Source organism: Phoca vitulina, unplaced genomic scaffold (genome assembly GCF_004348235.1).
Source record: "Phoca vitulina isolate PV1807 unplaced genomic scaffold, GSC_HSeal_1.0 scaffold11, whole genome shotgun sequence".
In the NCBI taxonomy this organism is placed as follows: domain Eukaryota; kingdom Metazoa; phylum Chordata; class Mammalia; order Carnivora; family Phocidae; genus Phoca; species Phoca vitulina.
The window spans coordinates 15,660,352-15,679,503 of NW_022589714.1; the positions used below are offsets into that span (position 1 = coordinate 15,660,352).

At 41.4% G+C, this 19,152-nt stretch overlaps 1 protein-coding gene across 2 annotated transcripts in view; it reads right to left on the minus strand.

Annotated features, from left to right (window-relative positions):
* CD109 (CD109 molecule) overlaps positions 1-19,152 on the minus strand; it is a 130,570-nt gene that overhangs the window by 96,502 nt on the left and 14,916 nt on the right. Inside the window, exons 3-4 of one of the 2 annotated variants that reach the window (XM_032409454.1) lie at positions 12,543-12,571; positions 5,904-6,134 (exon numbers count right to left, since the gene is read on the minus strand). In XM_032409454.1, coding sequence (XP_032265345.1) covers positions 5,904-6,134; positions 12,543-12,571 — 260 coding nt within the window. The remainder of the gene's footprint in view (positions 1-5,903; positions 6,135-12,542; positions 12,572-19,152) is intronic. The other variant, XM_032409455.1, reaches the window with a different exon arrangement.

Sequence of the window (19,152 nt, forward strand, 5' to 3'; positions counted from 1 at the left end):
AACTTGTGTTGTTATTGTTAACTGTAGAGATCACAGGCCTCATGTATTCAAGGCCCACCACGTGTCAAGCACTCTGTCTTATCATTACAACTCACATATCACTCAATCATTATAATTCTGGGGCACCTGGGTGGCTCAGTTGGTTGAACGTCTGTTTTCCACTCAGGTCCTGGGATCGAGCCCCAAGTCGGGCTCTCTGCTCAGTGGGGAGTCTCCCTCTCCCTTTCCCTCTGCCTGCCACTCTGCCTACTTGTGCTCACTCTCTGTCAAACAAATAAATAAAATCTTTAATAAAAATTTAAGAAAATCATCATAATTCTCCCCCAGGGGAGGAATGTCCTCACATTATAGCAGAAAACTAATTCCTAGAGAGGTTAGGTAAGCACTCAACTGTCAGTATTATGTGAATTCAGGATTCAAATCCATGTGCCTTTTAATCCAACAAAATGTATCACAGAGATGCTCAGCCAAGGGGATGCATGAAAAACATTTCAGTCTTCCTAAACTCTCCCGGACAACGATCCCCTTATGCAGCATTCATCCAAGCCAATCCAGCAGCTATCCCGGATTCCTCGCACATTCCCAGCCCTGTCAACTCCGTCTCTTTAATCTCTCTCTAATTTATCCCCTTCTTTCCATCCTCACATCCAGCCACCACGTCCCGTTTTCTAACCATTACCACTAATCTCCCTCCTCCAGTGTAGCCCCGCCAAGACATCTTCCCCACTGCCGACAGGGTTATCCATCTGAAATACAAACCTCAGACTAAGCCAAAGTGGTCAACATGCTTGGTCCAGTTCCAGACATACAACAGGCAGTGAAGACACCCTGGCTGTGATCATTATGCTGGACCACTAGGTGATGCTGGCTTTTGTTTGCCTACAGAATGAGGTCTACACTCCTTTACATGGTGTACGGAACTTAGGAGTCTGACTCCATCTACATTTCTACGCTCATCTTCCTCCAAACATACAGATTTGCTTGCAATTCACCCTTGCATCTAGGCCTCTATAGTTGCTGCATGGAATGCCCTCCCTTCCTGCCAACTGGTACAATAAGCTCCAGTGTCTTGCCTCCTATCCACGCCGCCAACAGACGAAATGGCCACTTCCTGGAGAGCCCCTAGTACACCTAGAGTTTACCCCTTTAGAGACGTATTACTGTGTAAGGTACTCATGGGTGATATATGGGGTTTTTTGTTCCCAACTAAACTGTGAACTCCTGAGAGCAGGGATCAAATATTTTCTCGTATTCTTATGCTCTATCCTTTGACTAGAGGCAGTGGGTTAGCCCAGTTACTAGAAGCCAGAAGAAACCTCTCTTCCCGAGTGGGGGAAAAGGTGAAAGTCAGAGGTAAGTACAATGCTGAGAATTGAGTAAAGCATAGTCTAGTAAGCCAGAAACTAATTGTTAAAACCAAAGACCAAAATCAAGTCAAGACTAGGCAGGTCACCATCCTTGGCAAACTCCTGGGACGGGCACTGTAATCAGCAGTCGGCTCTCCTGTGCCTGCCACAGCATGATGCATGGGAGACACACACATGAGCATTTAAACATGAGTTTAAGCAAAGGAAAAACTACAAATAGCTAATAAATATATGCTGCCTAATAATTAAGGGAATGCAAGTGAAAACAAAAAAAATACCATTTTCTTCTGTCCGTTTGACAAAAATAAAAAAATAACAATAATTCCCAGTGTTATATAAACTGTCAGGAAAGGAATGTTCGTACTCTGCTGGTGCATTATTTTGGTGAGGGTGCACATTTCTCCCGGGTGGGGCCACGGCCCTACAAGCAAAGGAAGTCCTAAATGGAGTCTTTGATGACTTTGTACCCCGAGGATCTGGAGGGTTGGGAGTGAATGAGATAATTCACTGGTTGCTCAAGCCTGTCTTAGACCTAGACCTAACTGTCACCAAAAACAGACAGAGTGTAGAAACACCAGAAGTTTTCACATATCAGGATGTGCGCGGGCCATGCGTGGTGGCGTCACAGCAGAACCCAGCATCTCCTGCGAGGTCACACACAGGACAGCCAGGTACCATGGGAACCGTGTCCCTGGCACAGCCACCACAGCCACAAGCCAGAGGGGCCGCAAACGTGGCTCCTTGTGCCCTCTGAGTCACCTTTAGATGGCTCTGGATCTCTGTCAGGTGCCTCAGCTCAGCACAGTATCAGCTGCCTGGGCCAGACCGTCTCCAGCAATAAGCTCCCTGGCTGGAGAACGTGTCCCCAAGGAGAATTTCTGCCACTCGTTAGAATCCTGGATTATGCACCCAGGGTCTGTCTAGCATGTAGAACTGGAGAAGTCAAATCACTTAAACAAGGTGGCCCCCTCACCTCACCAGGGATGACGCCCTGGTTTTGCCACAGCTCCTCCGGGCCACAATCACAAGACATCTCCCCAAGGCCAACAACACCTCTCCCCAGGCAAGGTCATTCACCTGGACAAGGAGCAACACTTTCTTCAAGAAGGAGGTCAGGGCACAAGCCAGCTGAGCCAGCTGCCAGGCCAGGGTCGAAGAAGCTTATTTCCATAGCGTTAGCCCAGGTTAGCTGGAGGAAGCGGAATTAGGGCATGTTTTTACCACTGCCAAAGGGCTCTGAAGGCCCTTTCATCCTGAGAAAGTCAGTTACTGAGGCAGGAAAAATGAGTAACACCCAATAACCAAAAAAAAAATAATAATAATAAGACAAAAAAAAACCCACTGATCACCCCTGAATATGCTGTGACAATCAATATTTTAGCTACATCCTACAGCCGTTCTTTTTTTTTTACAACTTAGCAATCTGACAAGTTCACACCTTAGGCTGCGTTCACCACAAGTGTATCTACCATCTGTCCCGTTACATTGTTACATCTGTCCCGTTCCATCGTTATTGACAGTATCACTGAGGGTCTTGACTGGGCCAGAGGGTCCTGAGAAGTCAGCCTCCTAGCCATCAGATGCACTTCTCCACCAGAGCCTGCAGGTGGTGCTGTACTAGGAAGTACAAATGGATTCACGTCAGGGGCTCTTTTGCTAAGTTCTACTTTTTTCTGGGAAGTTTTGCCAAGAAACCAACTATTTCACACTGAAAAATGGAGAAAACATCACAGTCTGGCCCAAATGACTGTTTTCAGATGAAGGAGGACAGCAGTGTGGGCATCAAAGCTCCGATCTGGCCGCAAGTTACAGGGAAGAAGGAGGCTGGACCTGAGTTCATACCCCAGCCTCATTGCCTAGATGCACAGAGCAGAGGATGGCTTCCCGCCCAGTCACCTGTGCCCAAACACTATGGGTTCCAGGTGGATTTCTAACAAGTGTAAACTCCCCTCCCTTGGCCAAGAGGGCCACATCTTGGCCAGGCCACTAGGACCAGAGATTTCTCTGAGTGCTTCTGAGAAAGTCAAATGTGGCAAGCTCAGTTCAAAATTGGAGAGAAGAGCCCAAGAGTACAAATTGAAGGTTTCAAAGGCAGATCCTAAAGCAGCATAGAGAGGCAAAATAATAAAAATGCACAGACCAGCACAGTTCTAAATGCTTTACTTAAATTATCTCACCTAATCCTCACAAAAACTCCTGTAAGGAATTTGTCCAGCATCGGCAGGGTTATTTCTGGATTAATGCCTAAAGCAGGCAATTTATCCAGTGCTGACTTTTATTACCACAGGTAGAACAAGGCCGACTGGATAGAAACAGCCAGAAACAGGAAGATGCTGATTTGAAAGATGGTATGCATGCAATCCATAAAACCCTGCTTAGAGAACTACTTGAATTTAGAAATGCTATTCAGTGGGGCGCCTGGGTGGCTCAGTCTGTTAAGTGTCTGCCTTCGGCTCAGGTCATGATCTCAGGGTCCTGGGATCGAGCCCCATGTAGAGCTCTCTGCTCAGTGGGGAGCCTGCTTCTCCCTCTCCCTCTGCCTCTACCTGCTGCTCCACCTGTTTGTGCTCTCTCTTCCAAATAAATAAATAAAATGAAATAAAATCGCTAAAAAAAAAAAAAGAAATGCTATTCACTATGTCAACCTCCTTTATAGACATTCCAATACATAGCAAAAGCGGAAATTCACAGAGCTGCAATTCTTGGAAATTCAAAAAATATGCATTGAGCACCATGCTGACCAACGTTGTATTTATTACAAACACAAATTGGCTTGAAGTTTGCTTGATTTTTGTTTGCTTTTTAGTTTAATTTATAACTACAAAGAAGTTAAAAAGAATAAGAAGATACTGAACTAAAAAAGCCTGAACTTGACTTCCATTCCAAGGTATTCATCAGAACCCTTGGGGTAACCAAAAGGGTTCCCAGGACCAGTGACTTTCGGTTGTAATACCAAGAGAGTCCCAGGAAAACTGGGATGGGTTGTCACCACCCTATTTCTATGTAGTGATCAAATGTCTCATATTCTCCTTAGCATCAATGTAGAAAAGCAGGTCCAGCTGGATCTCAATTGTCTTCAACTTGGTTCTCACAGGAAAGCATTCAGTCTAACTATGCTGCCTCCAGACCCTCAGTGTTGTTGGAGCTGAAGCCAAATGACTCCCTGCCGAAGGAGAGTCCCATAAACAAAAGAGCTAATGTTTAGTGAGCATGTACTATGTGGCAGGCATAATTCTACATGCTTTCCTTGGATTATCTCACAGAAACCTTTGTGAGACATTATTATTATTACGCATTTTATTTTTTTTATTTTTTTAAGATTTTATTTATTTCTTTGACAGAGAGAGACAGCAAGAGAGGGAACACAAGCAGGAGGAGTGGGAGAGGGAGACGCAGGCTTCCCGCTGAGCAGGGAGCCCGATGCGGGGCTCAATCCCAGGACCCCGGGATCATGACCTGAGCCGAAGGCAGACGCTTAACGACTGAGCCACTGAGGTGCCCATTTTAGAAATATTTTTTAGAAATTTTAGAAGTTATTATTTTATGCATTTTATTATGCATTTTAGAAATAAACTAGGGCTCAGAGAGATGAATTTTCTCCAGGTCACACAACTAGCATTTACTCTCCTTACGGCAGATGGTGATCCTTTTATAAGTCAAATCACGTTATGCCTGTCCTCATAATTCACCAGTGAATTCCCATTTCACTCAGAGTAAAATCCAAGGTCCATATGATGATCAAGAAGACCCTGTATGACCCCTCCTCCAACCCACCTGTATCTTACCTCATCTCCTAATATTTGTCCCCTCACTCCCCGGGACACTACCAGCCTCTTTTTCTCCAGTGCACCTAACAAGTTCCCACCTCAGAACTTTACACAGCTGTTCCCTGAATATGGGCTCACTCCTTAAATTCCTTTAGGTCTCTGTTCAAATAGGACTAGCCTAACAATCCTAGGGAAAATAGCAAACATAAACACTTTCTTACACACACACACACACACACACACACAATTCCTTTATATACTTTTTTTTTTTTTAAGTAGCCTCCTTGCCCAGAGCAGAGCCCAGTGCAGGGCTGGAACTCACAACCATGAGATCAAGACCCAAGCTGAGATCAGGAGTTGGATGCTCAACCGACTGAGCCACCCAGGCCCGAGGTGCCCCCCTTCATGCACATATTTATGTGTTTATTTAGTGTCTGTCTCCACACTATTCACTGAAATATACGCTTGGTGTGAGCAGGGGATTTAATCTGTTCTGTTCACTGCCCCGTCCCAGGGCCCTGAACACAGAAGTTCAATAAATCTTGAGCAGATGAATTAATCAATGAAGAAGCAAGGACTGGAGCCCAAGCTGGCCAACTCCAGAGCCTAAGCTCTGAACCCATTGCTCTACCATCTCCCCTCCAAGAGAGGGCGCTCTCATGTTGGGAGGGAAGGTTACCCATGGTGAATCTAAAGTAACATGAGCAAGACTTCAAAGAGAGCTTTAGTAAGATGACTTGAACTTACTTTATTTCTGTCTGGCACTTACCTTAATTAGAATGTTTAAAGAAGTTTTATAAGGTTTAAAATCTGAGAAGAGTGTAACAATACGAAACTTCACTTCCTGCTTTGGCTTGTATAGAGACTTGTCTGTTTGAATGAAGACAGTCATTCTCTTGGTCTCAAATGATAAGCGCGTACTATTAGAGAATAAAATCTCATCCTGGGCCCGTCCAGTTACATGCAGCTCATAAATCCCATCTGCACTGTTCAGAGGTAGCTGGAGAAAATAAAGAGATCAAACAAATGACATTCTCATTTTACCTCAAAAGTGTTTTTAATTATAAGTCAGACTAGAACATTTAAATCCGTAGTACTATTGAAAGTAATTGCCATGTTGAAAAACTCGCTCTTCCTAGGCACCAACATTAAATAATTTGTTTTCCCTCCTAACATCCTGTAGTTTTCTCTCCAGCTAAATTGCAGGGTTCCTGGAATGGAGGGCTCAGCAGCAGTCACTTTGTCATTTCTTATTCCAAGTGCAAGTTCTTCCTCGCGGTTGCTGTGGGTCGGAATACCTAGTATCTCTCAACATTTTTTCCATGTCTCCCTAGTTGAGGCAGTCAACTGATGAAAAGCACATTTGTGCAAGACTCATTTCCTTGCTGTACTCTCTGGAGCTCTTTCCTACCACGCACGCGCTTCCTGCACCCTGCACAGCACAGGTCATGGTCCCGGGAAGGATGGGGGCACGGCTGCTCTCCTGAGGTGCTTACTAACAGAATTCTGACCTTCCAGCAGGAACAGACCCGAAGCCGTACTCAGCAGTTTACGCGACCTGTGTCATTTCACCTGACGACAATCCTTCAGGCGGGTGCTCTTATTAACACTGTTTTATAAACAAGGAAACTGGGGCTTGGACGAGTTTGGGAAGTCGCTCCATGTCACGAGCAGAGATGCAAACCCACGATGAGCTATGCTACTCTAACAAAAGCCTCCGTGCGGTGGCTTTGAAACATGTCTGACCATTCTCTGACTCTCTGCCCTTCCAAAGGTAGAGCCGCCTTCTGCCGACTTAGGGACTTGCTTCTCAAGAAGGGAATGAAGCTGTGTCATAGAAAGGGTAGCTTCTGCCTGGTTCTCTCTTTCTCTCTGGGATTCTTCTCTGTGGGGGAATCCAACTGCCATGATGAGAACACTCAAGAAGCCTGTGGAGAGGCCCACAAAGGGAGAAACTGAGGCCTCCCGCCAACACCCAGCACCAGCTTGATAGCCATGTGAATGAGCTACCTTACAGAGGAACCCCAGCCCTGGTAAAGCCTGCAGGTGACTGCAAGTCTGACATCTTGACTGTAGCCTTGCAATATCCCAAATCAGATTAGCCCAACTCTGCAGTTCCCATATTCCTGACCCACAGAAATTGTGAGAAGCAATAGAAGTTTATTACTGTTCTATGCCAAAGCTTTGGGATGATCGGTCACGCAATAGACGACTAGCATACCTGACTTTCAGTTGGTTTTCACCTTAATAAACCTGCGGTTCTAAAACTAAATTCTGACTCATTTTTGCAAATAAGTTTTGTCCACAGAAAGCTTGGAGATCTTCCAGTCATAGCAGCTACCTGAAAGCTAGCAAGATGGATAAGAACACAAAGGAAATGTAACAAAGCACCAAAAAAATGGTCAGCAAAAAATATTTAGGGAGGGCACCTGGGTGGCTCAGTCCTTAAGCGTCTGCCTTGGGCTCAGGTTATGATCCCAGGATCCTGGGATCGAGCCCCGCATTGGGCTCCCTGCTCCGCGGGAAGCCTGCTTCTCCCTCTCCCACTCCCCTTGCTTGTGTCCCCTCTCTCACTGTGTGTCTCTCTCTGTCAAATAAATAAATAAAATAAAATATATATATATTTAGGGAGATAAGTACTGATGTCCACAATTTACTTGGAGATACATTTAAAAAATAAGATGAATTAATGGATGGAGAAACAGATAGATGGATAGACATGTGACAGAGCAAATATGGTAAAATGTTAATGGGAGATTCTGAGTGGTGGGTATAGAAGTGTTCACTGAGAAACTCCTTCAAGTTTTTGTATATTTGCAAATTTCTTAATAAAAAGTTAGAAAAAACAATCAGTAGCATCACATTAAAATAACTTCCAGTGTCGATTTCTGCTTTTCTTCAATAAACATTTATTGAGCACCTTCTAGCTCCAGGTTGTTCTAAGTCCTTGGGAAAAAACATGAACCAAAGATGTGTGCCCTAGTAGGGCTGGGAGTCTAGCCTTGGAACCTGCATTCTTATATTCATTTTCTCAAATGATACCTCGGCTCTCAGATTCTTTTAAATAGATATTTTAATGCTAAAAGCAGGACACTATCTATGCCAGCATATCATATACTGGCATATGGCAAAGATTCATAAATACTTCGTGTTTAAAATATGATATTTGATATTTGATAGGATTGCTTTTCATGGTTTGGATATAGTTTGATCATTTTTAGGCTCCAGAACAGAGAGTAGATTGAAGATTTACGGCCAATTAAAGATGCAGAGGCCCAAAACTAAAGAGGCCCATTAATCACAAGAACGCCAAGGAGTTAAAGGAGATGTAACACAAAATGTGTCCAAAAACATTGTCTCCATGCCCTACTCCATCCTCCTTCAGGGAGCTGGCACTGCCTCACGAGGAGAGAGCTATCTTTCTGCTCCGTTCAGCTACCCCGAGTAATTTGCTTTCTCGACTGCCCCATTAGAAACCTTGCCTCCCCCTCCTGCATATGTAAGATTTACATAATTCAAGATGCTCAAAGCCTCAGTGTTAATCCCAGGGCTGGAAAGTCAGAGGTGACAAGTGAACTTGGTGTATCTGTAGACCAGGGGTGACTCTAGAAGCCACGGGGCATCACTATATGCCTTGGGGTGTCCCCGCAGACTCCGCACGGTAGTACAGCTCCTGAGCCGTAGTAGATACCTTAGCCTTCCATTGTTAACAGTAGAAGGGCAGAATGAGGAGACTGAAGAAAACACCGTGGATTGTAAGCAATCTCTATGAAAGTTTCTCTCTGTACCAGACCTAGGATGGGTTGTAACCTGCTCCCCACAATGGAGAGGACCCCAGAAGTAAAAGCTCCTGAATCTCTGCTGATCAATTGCCTTCTGCCTTCTTGGGGTCACAATTACTGAAAGAGTTCCCAGGATTGGTAATAAAGAGGTTCCCTCATCAAAGATTTCCAGATCTCTTACACAGAACCAGTTATTTACCCACAGGGATTTGGGATTCCTGTACGTTGAGCCGAGAGCAGATGGCTGGAGAAGGGGACAATTCCCACAGATGACACTATCTAGCAGAAGGCCAAGAGTCAGGGAGTGTGAAACATCACCGGGCTTTGATCAGCAAAGTATCGACCAGCATCTGAGTTGGGCATGCTCAGGGCATAAGATTCTCATTATGCAAAGTTTATTCTGTGTATTCATGTGTATACATAAATGCAAATTTTCTGAGGAAATGTTTGCTCTTTGCCCAGGGTATCGAAGGAAGGCATGCTCAAAAAGGTCCTTGCGGGGAGGGTGGGGGTAACTGGCTCAGTCAGTGGAGCATGTGACTCTCGATCTCAGGGTTGTGAGTTCGAGCCTCGCATTGGGCAGAGTTTACTTTAAAATAAAAATAAATAAAAATTTTAAAAAGATCTTTCGTAGGCAAGGAACTAATCTGGGTTGACTAAAACCATTTTGCCTTCTCTAAAAGATCAGTTGTCAAGGAAACTGAGACAACACAACAGCATTTATCCTACTCTATTTCATTAATAATGCTAGTTACTAAGAGTAGTGGAGATTTCAAAAACTTTTAAAATACAGTTGAGGAATTTAAGATGAGAGTTTCTATTAAAAATTTTTTTTTAAATATTAATTAGGCATAAAATAAACTTTAAAAACATTTCTAACTTTAAAAGCCACTCCCGCATTTTAAGTTGGACTTATTTACAGAGAGAATGAAAGAAATTCCTCCTAGCATATTTTGTACAAAAAATAATCTTTGTATTAAGCATCAATTGTTTTTTTATTTACTTCTTATTAAAAGCTGCTTGTAGTGTATCAAAAGTAGAAACAATAGGCTAATCAGATATTAAAAACACATTTGTTTCAATACAGTAAAACATTCATATTTTACAGCAGAAATTCATGAGAACCTTAAAAAACAATTTAAAATATTACATTTACAAACACCAGAATACCAGTGCACACTATTTTAACTGAAAACTCATAACAATACAGAACTTTATTTTTGCCAAGCATGATCACATTTTCCCAGATACTTTATGACTAAGCCTTTAAATTTCTGTTTTACTAGAAAAGGGATATAGTCCTAAATATAATCTCTAGTAAAGCTCTCAATAGGTAAGTGCTATATCTACAATAATAGAAATGGCATTAATATTAAAGACAAATACAGGATGCTGGAGTTCGTATTTCACATAGGTAAGACTTAAAAGAATCACCGCAGCCAAATTCCAGCTTAATGATAGTTTAGACGAGTATAGTTTATAATAAACTGACATTACTGGAACAAGCCCAGGTGCCCTCGTCCCGCCTGATGCCCTCTCTGCTCAGCCTTTCTACACTTCCAGCCCGTGCACCTGCAGGCTTCTCTGATGAAACCAGGCAGTTGTATTTTAAACTGTGGTTCCTGGGGGTGCCTGGGTGTCTCAGTCGGGTAAGCGTCTGCCTTGGCTCAGGTCATAATCTCAGGGTCCTGGGATGGAGCCCCACGCCTGGCTCCCTGCTCAGCAGGGAGTGTGCCTCTCCCTCTGCTCCTCCCCACCCTCGTGCTCTCTCGCTCTCTCTCAAATAAATTAATTATTTTTAAAAAATAAAAAAATAAACTGTGGTTCATGGACTTAAATCCCACCCCTTTCTGCTGTAGGACAATTGTATTACACAGGATTTATTTTAATCTTCTCATTGGAATATTCCTTCAACAGCATATGGCCAACATCTAATGTTTAAGCGTACATGAACGCAATGCAACGTTTTATTATCACTGAGACTGGGTTCTCCTCCTTTCCACCTGCTTTGCCTCTTTTTCCCTACTTCCTATTTAACAGTAGAAAAGCAGTTATATTTCTTAGTAAGAAAGGCACAAACATAATAGGTAAGAAACAATAGCTATAGGATATAAGTAATTTTTATAAACTACTGTTTGGGAGCACTGTATTCTCTAGGAACGACCCACCCCCACCCCCTGGAAAACGGAATGTGGTTTCTGAATATGTTTCATAAATAACCTTCAATAAGTAATGGAGGAAATGGGGAACCCTGGCTCATCAGGTAATGCTGATCCTACATTAAGTATGTAAAGTGTCAGGGCTAAAGTTGTTCAAAAGAAAACCACAGGCCCAAGGTGGACTAGTTTGCTCCCAGAAGAGGAAACCAAGACTTAATTGCAGTTTCAACCTCTCCAGGAGTTTACTTTTAGGCCAATCAATCTGGAACTTTCTGATAAGCACCAGTGAGGTAATCTGTCACATGGGCCCTCTCCATCCCCACCCCACCGCCAAAGGAAGATGAGGTAATCTGCAGGATAAGACCCCATGCCCTTCCCCCTAAGGGAAGGTGACCTTGCCTGGAACAATCCTTTCTTTTCTTTTGCTAATAACTTCCTTGCCCCACCCTCCTCCCTACAAAAATCTTCCACATTGTACAACTAGAGCTCCCCTCTACTTGCTAGATGGGATCCTGCCCAACTGCTTAATAAAGCCAATTAGATCTTCAAATTTACTAGGCTGAGTTTTGTTTTTTTAACAAAGTCATCAGTCATCTATTCTCAGAAAAGTATACCAAATGGCATCTCTTGCTGGATGCCGTGGTCACTGTTCTCTATTGTATATTCAAAGTGTGAAGCTCCAAAACAAAACACAGTAATAAAAGTACAAACTTCCAAATCAAAGCTATGACAAGTAGGATCAGTTCACAAACAGCATGTAATCATCAGGTTTTATGACTTTCTCAACAAAATAATAACCCCTTTCCACTTCTATAGCAAATTTTACAGCTCCTTCACATCTTACTTCACCTCCAGGGTATCCCCTGTGAAACAGAGGCAGTTTCTTTATCCCCTTTTCCAGGGCTGGGACAAGGGTGAGGTGGGTGAGGCCCTGGCCTCAGGTGCAAAACTCAAGGAGGAGACAAAAAAATTCAGTAATCAAGATAAATAATATTTTAATATTTAAAATAGAAGTAATGCAAAAAATTAAATTATGAACCAAAAAAAAAAAAAAAAAGTTTAAACAAAGACACGATCAGTATCACCAATGCCTCAGCTTTCAGTATGGCTCAGCGGGGCACTCCACTCTTCCGAGACGGAGAAACTGAAGGACAGAGTGTTCATTACACCCTCTAAACTCTAAGGTTCTTTAAGGCAGATGCAGGTGTCTGTGGCAATAGTCCAGGCCAGTTTCCCTCAGTGAAGTTCCCTATTTTACAAGAGGAAAATCTCTGCTATGACTTTGAAGAGGCTGATAACCAATCTCCCTGAAGTAACAGTATTCTTAATCTAAAGGTGGAATTGAACTCAAGCCAAACTCACAAGGAATGCAAACTGATATAAAGGCCAACAAAATGTTAAATTGTTTCACTGATCAATGCAATGCAATGCAATTTCTGAAACCAAATTTTTTAAATGGATACTTACTGATGGAAGAATAAGTGTCTTGAAAGAGCCTAAAAGCAAAACAGGGAAGAAAATAGAGTCATAATTTGAATATGATGATATAATACACAATTCCGAAGACTCTCCTAATACTCTTTCAGATGTAGAAGGAATCATAAGCTTACAGAATCACAAACTTATTTGGTCAAAACAAAACAATTTTATTAAAGCCCAGAACACCTGAGAGATTACTACACAACCTCATGCCAAAGAATTAAGGAAAGCTGAGCCAGACTTGAAAAGCCATCAGTGGGTGAATCCCCCCAAAAAAACCAGTTTAAGTTCTGCTGCTCTTTTCCATTATCATTTTTGTTGTCACTGTTGCTGCTTTAAGGTTCTACACATTGGAGGGACACTTCAATCTGTGTTGAGAAAGAAGCTGAGGTTTATTTCTTATGTTCTCAGACCCTCATGATAAAGGAAGAAAAGGAAGGCTTAGTCACATCAGGGGTGAGCTGGGACTAACTGACTCACTGCTATTCGAGTCATGCAGACTTCTTTTCATGTACAGTTTCTAAACATAGGACTGCTAACTTAACTCATGCCAATTTCTCATCCAATCTAATCACTTCAAGGGAAAAAATATTTCAAGTTAAAAATAAAAATAAAAAAAATAAAATAAAATAAAAATAAAAGTACTTATCCAAAGTTCCCATTTAAGTGACATGAATTCAGAGGTGAGGAGGGACCCTCACAGTTCCTTCATTTAAGAAATACTTGCGAATATTTAAGAAGTATTTACCACAATGAGCAAGACAGACATGGTCCTGGTCCTCCTGGAAGCCACATGTGTCTATCCTATAGGAACAGACCGACACCAGAGCAGAGCACAATACAGAGCAGGGGGTAAGCAAGTGGCCTCTGGAATTAGACTCCACCAGTTCTACACTCAATCAACCATGTACTAGCCCCATCCTTGAAAAAGTTACTTGATTATCTGGGTTCGATTTTTTCATCCATAAAATGAGCATGTTAATAATAGTACCAATCTCATAAGGTGGTCGTGAAGAATAAGTATGTTGATACCTAGAAAGTGTACGTACAGAGCAGTGTCTGGCACGTAGGAAACACTTGATAAATGTAAATCATTGTAGCGCCAGAAAACTTGGAAGAGATACCCGCTGGGGATGTCAGTATGCCTCTACAGCAGGGTCTTCCAATTTTTATAATGGAGCACTCAGTCAATCAGTACACATCACCAATGTCACATTAGATTATAAAGTCATATACATGCACTTTTCTCAACCAAAATATTAAATATTAGAAAACCTTGGGGCTCCTGGGTGGCTCAGTCGTTGAGCGTCTGCCTTCGGCTCAGGTCATGATCCCAGGGTCCTGGGATCGAGCCCCGCATCGGGCTCCCTGCTCAGCGGGGAGCCTGCTTCTCCCTCTCCCACTCCCCCTGCTAGTGTTCCCTCTCTCGCTCTCTCTCTGTCAAATAAATAAATAAAATCTTAAAAAAAAAAACTTAATTTCTTAGTTTTGCTCAAGAAAATAATAGAAATAAAAGCTAGTACGTTTTCTGCCTACACCCTTACAAATGGTCTTGCACAATACCCAATGTGTGCACACCCACCTGAAGACCACTGCCCCAGTGGGCCTCAGTGAAATACAAATATGTTTTCAGCAGCAGATAAGCAATTCATCAAAATCTCTTATCACCTAGCACAGATCAGTTTATCCAATAACTGTCACCATAGGAAGCAAAGAGGAGGACTCTTAAATAATAGGACATTGGACAAAAAGTGTCTTGAAAAGGTGAAGAAAGAGAAACACCTGAACAAAAACAGTGCAACATGGAAGGGCTGCAATAAGAATAGGGCAGAGCCCACCTCACAGGGATCAGGAGAAGGCTCCTAGAGAAAACGATGCCAGAAGTCTAGGATTATAGAATAAGGAAAAATTAGCCAGATGAAAAAGTAAGGGAAGAGTTTCTAGGCAGAGCAGCAGGAAATGCAAAAGAGTGGAGCTCAGCATGAGTCTACAGAAGCAAAGAGCTGGCAGGAAGAGGACTGTAGAGATGAGGCTGGACCAGATCCTGAAAGGTCTTTTACACAGAGTGAGTCCTGGCCAGGATCATCCCAGGTTATGCTGCTATCCCAGCATCCTGATGTAGCATTTGTCCTGAATCTTTTTGGTTTAGTAAAATATTGATATGAGATGGGTTTAATTTGCACAAGATTTAACTTTGAAATCTTGTAATCATGCTTTGGTAATATCTTAACTTGTGGGAAGAAACTGCTCCTCATTAAGTTCTTCTTTTTAATGGGGTAGGCATATTCTATACTGAACTGAAGTGAAATTTGAGAAGCCCTATGATATTGCAGCAACGAAACTTGGTGAAACCTTCAAAAGAACCATAAATACAGACAATTTACTTGACAAGTTCTGTGTTGTAAAAATATTTGTTGAAGGGAGTCATAGTACTCTCCAGGCAAAAAGACAAACCCTGTAAAATATCTGGACTGAAACATTTAAATAGCTCAGTATGGGGGAGTAGATGAAAGAATTGAAAATATCCTCCATAGAGCAGCTCTATGATCTTAACACGTACCTCAACATATGTGAAGAGAGTGTGTTCTCAATTAAAAATATACCAACAATGAATATATGGAATTTGAAAAAACAATACCATTTACATTAGCATCCTCCCCCCAAAAAAAATACTTAGGTATAAATCTAATGAAATGTGTACAAGATCTATATGAAGAAACTACAAAACTCTGATAAATGAAATCAAGGAAGGATTAAATAAATGAAGAGATATTCAATGTTCATGGATAGAAAGACTCAATATTGTCAAGACATCAGTTCTTCCCAACTTGATCAATGTAATCCTAATAAAAATCCCAGAAAGTTATTTTATGAACATCAACAAACTGATTCTAAAGTTTATATGGAGAGGCAAAAGACCCAGAATAACCATCACAATACTGAAGGAGAACAAAGCTGGAAGACCGGTACTACCAACTCCAAGACTTACTGCAAAGCTACAGTAATCAAGGCAATGTGGTACTGGCAAAAGAATAGACAAATTGATCAATGGAACAGAAGAGAGAGCCCAGAAATGGACCCTTACTAATATAGTCGAATGATCTTTGGCAAATGAGCAAAAGCAATGCAATGGAACAAAGATAGTCTCTTCAACAAATAATGCTGGAACAATGGACATCCACAGGCAGAAAAGTGAATCTAGACACAGACCTCACCCCCTTCAGAAACACTGACTCAAAATGGATCATAGACTTAAATATAAAATGCAAAACTATAAAACTCCTAGAATATAACACAGGAGAAAACCTAGATGACCTTGGTCTTTTTAAGATACAATCCATTAAAGAAATAATTCAGGGGCACCTAGGTGGCTCAGTCAGTTAAGCATCTCCTTTAGCTCAGGTCGCAATCACCAGGACCTGGGATTAAGTCCCATGTCAGGCTCCCTGCTCAGTGGAGGGGAGGGTGTGGGTGTCCTGCTTCTTCCTCCCCCCCACCACTCATGCTCTCTCTCTCTCAAATAAATAAATAAAATCTTTTAAAAAAAGGATTCATAGCTGGACTTCGTCAAAATTAAAAACTTCTGCTATGCAAAAAACAATGTCAAGAGAATGAGAAGAAAAGCCATAAATTGGGAAAAAATATTTGCAAAAGACACATCTGATAGAGGACTATAGTCCAAAATCTACAAAGAACTCTTAAAACTCAATAACAAGAAAATAACTGACTAAAAAATGGGCCAAAGTCACTAACAAACAACTCGGCAAAGAAGATACACAGACGGCAAATAAGCATAATAAAAGATGCTCCACATCATAAGGAAATGCAGATTAAACAATAAGATACCAGGACACTGGTATCAGCCGCTGACAACATCAAATGCTGGCCAGGATGTGGAGCAATAAGAACTCCCACATACTGCTGGTGTGCAATGCAAAACGGTACAGCCACTTGGGAAGACAGTTTAGCAATTTCTTAAAAAACTAAACATGATAACAATAAAGAATTAAAAAAAAAAAAAACTAAACATGACCTTGCCATACAATCCAGCAATTACACTTCTTGGTACTTACTCAAAAGAGCTGAAAATTTATGACCACACAGAAATCTGCACGCAGATATTTACAGCAGCTTTATTCATAATTGCCAAAGCTTGGAAGCAACCAAGTTTCCTTCAGTCAGTGAATGAATAAATAAACTGTGATACATCTAGACAATGGAATATTATTCAGCTCTAATGAGAAGAAATGAGCTATCAAGCCATGAAAAGACATACAGAGGAACCTTAAATGTACATTGTGAAGTGAAAGAAGCCAGTCTGAAAAGGCTACATACTGCATGATTCCAAATAAATGACATTCTGGAAAAAAAAAGTGAAACTATGGATACGATAAAAATATCAGGTTGCTGCGAGGTGGCATGGAGAGATGAATGGGCAGAGAACAGAGGGTTTTCAGGGTAGTGAAAATACTCTGTACGGTATTATAATAATGGTTATATGTCGTTATACATTTGCCAAAACCCATGGAATATACAACGCCAAGAGTGAACCCTAGTGAAAACGATGGACCTTGGTTTATCATGTGTTCATTCTTGCTAAAAAGAAAAAAGGTACCATTCTGGTTAGTGATGTTGATAACAGGGGAGGCTGGGCATGTATGAGGACAGGGATAATATGGGCAATTTGCAAAAAAAAAAAAAAAAGCCTTTATTTGAATGTTCAAATCGTCTGATCATTCCATTATATATGTTTATAATATATTTATATACATAATATATATGATATAATATCATATTTATATATTGTTATATATAAATAATATAAATAAAAGATTATGCTGCTCTATAATTAAACAGATGACTAAATGAGGGAGAAGAAAAAGTTCTTCTTTACCATAGAATTCCAACTAGTAAATATAGAAGGAATCGTGGAATTAGGAAATTTCACAACTATCATGGTAATAACTGATTCAAGCAAACTGGGTGAGTGAGACTCGTGAGAAATAATGAACTATTGTCGTTTTAAACCACTAGGTTTGGGGGTGGTTCACCCACAGAAACGGATGACTAGAACACTCTTGAAATAAACAGATTAACTAGCAAACCTCTAAAGGTGCACAGTGCCGCACAATAACCTCTAGCCACAGCGGCTGTTGAAATGAGCAACTGAAATGTGCTACAAATGCAAAATACACCCCATATTTCTAAGACTTAAAAAAGCAAAAAGAATGTGAACTATCTCAGCAATAATTTTATAGTGAGTACATGTTGAACTGGTAATATTTACAAATTATTGGATTAAATAAAGTATATTATTAAAATTAATTTTATCCGGATTTTCCTTACCTTTTTTGAAAGATTTTATTTTTAAGTAATCTCTACACCCAACATGGGGCTTAAACCCACAACCCCAAGATCAAGAGTCACATGATCCACTGACTGAGCCAGCCAGGCACCCCCATTTTTTTTTTCCAAAGATTTTATTTATTTATGCCAGACAGAGAGAGAGAGAGAGAGAGAGAGCACTCAAGCAAGCGTGGGGCGGGGGGGGGGGGAGGTTTGCACAGGGAGAGGGACAAGCCGACTCCATGCTGAGCACAGAGCCCATCGTGTGGCTCAATCTCAGGACCCTGAGATCATGCTGACCTGAGCCAAAACCAAGAATCAATGCTTAACCAACTGAGTCACCCAGGTGCCCCTATTTTTTACTTTTTTATTTTGGTTACTAGAAAATGTCCTATTACATATGTGGACATTATGTGGTAGAACCATACTTCCATTGGATAATGTTAGTCTAGAGGATGGAAGACTCACATTTCTGCTTAGAAGCAATAAAACAATCAACTAGATCTGATTGCCTACAATTTTTAAATTTGGTGAATAAAATAATAATAGATACTATTTATAGTGTTATAAAAGCATTACATATATTAACTGATCTAATCCGTATCACAAGCCTATTAAGTATTATTTTCCTTATTTTACAAATGAGAACCCTGAGTCACAGAGACATTAAGTGACCTGCCCAAGGTCACACACAGAAAAGAAGTAACAGAGCCAAGATTCTAACCCAGGCAGCCCGGCTCTTGGGTCTGAGCTGTCAACTGCCACTCCACGCTGCCTCTCAGCACAAGAACAGCAGCTGTACCTTTGCACGTTTCCCCTACATACCCTTGCTTATTGCATAAGTTCCCCAGCCTAGAGAGCCTCTTTGTGCATGTTATCACCACTCCGTCACAGAGGTTCACAGCCTCTATTATCTCAGGACTCCTCTCCTCAGCTCTATGCTAGTCATCAGAGAACCTAGGGATTCTTCTTTATCCATGTTTCTCCCAACCTTCAGAGTTCTGCTATAAGCACTGCAATAGCAGAACTAATTTTAAAACAATTCGCCTTATACAAAAACCTCTGAAAAGGATACAAAACTCGAAAATTTCCCAATTCTCTTATCACTTCTTCATACTACAGTTTTGATACATTTAAAGTTAATTTCAAGATCTGAAAAATCCTTAAAAATAACCATATTATGTCTATAGCTGGGACGCCAGGGAAGCCAGGGGTTTTGTGGGGAGTGCTCCTGTGATCAGCACCTGGAGTA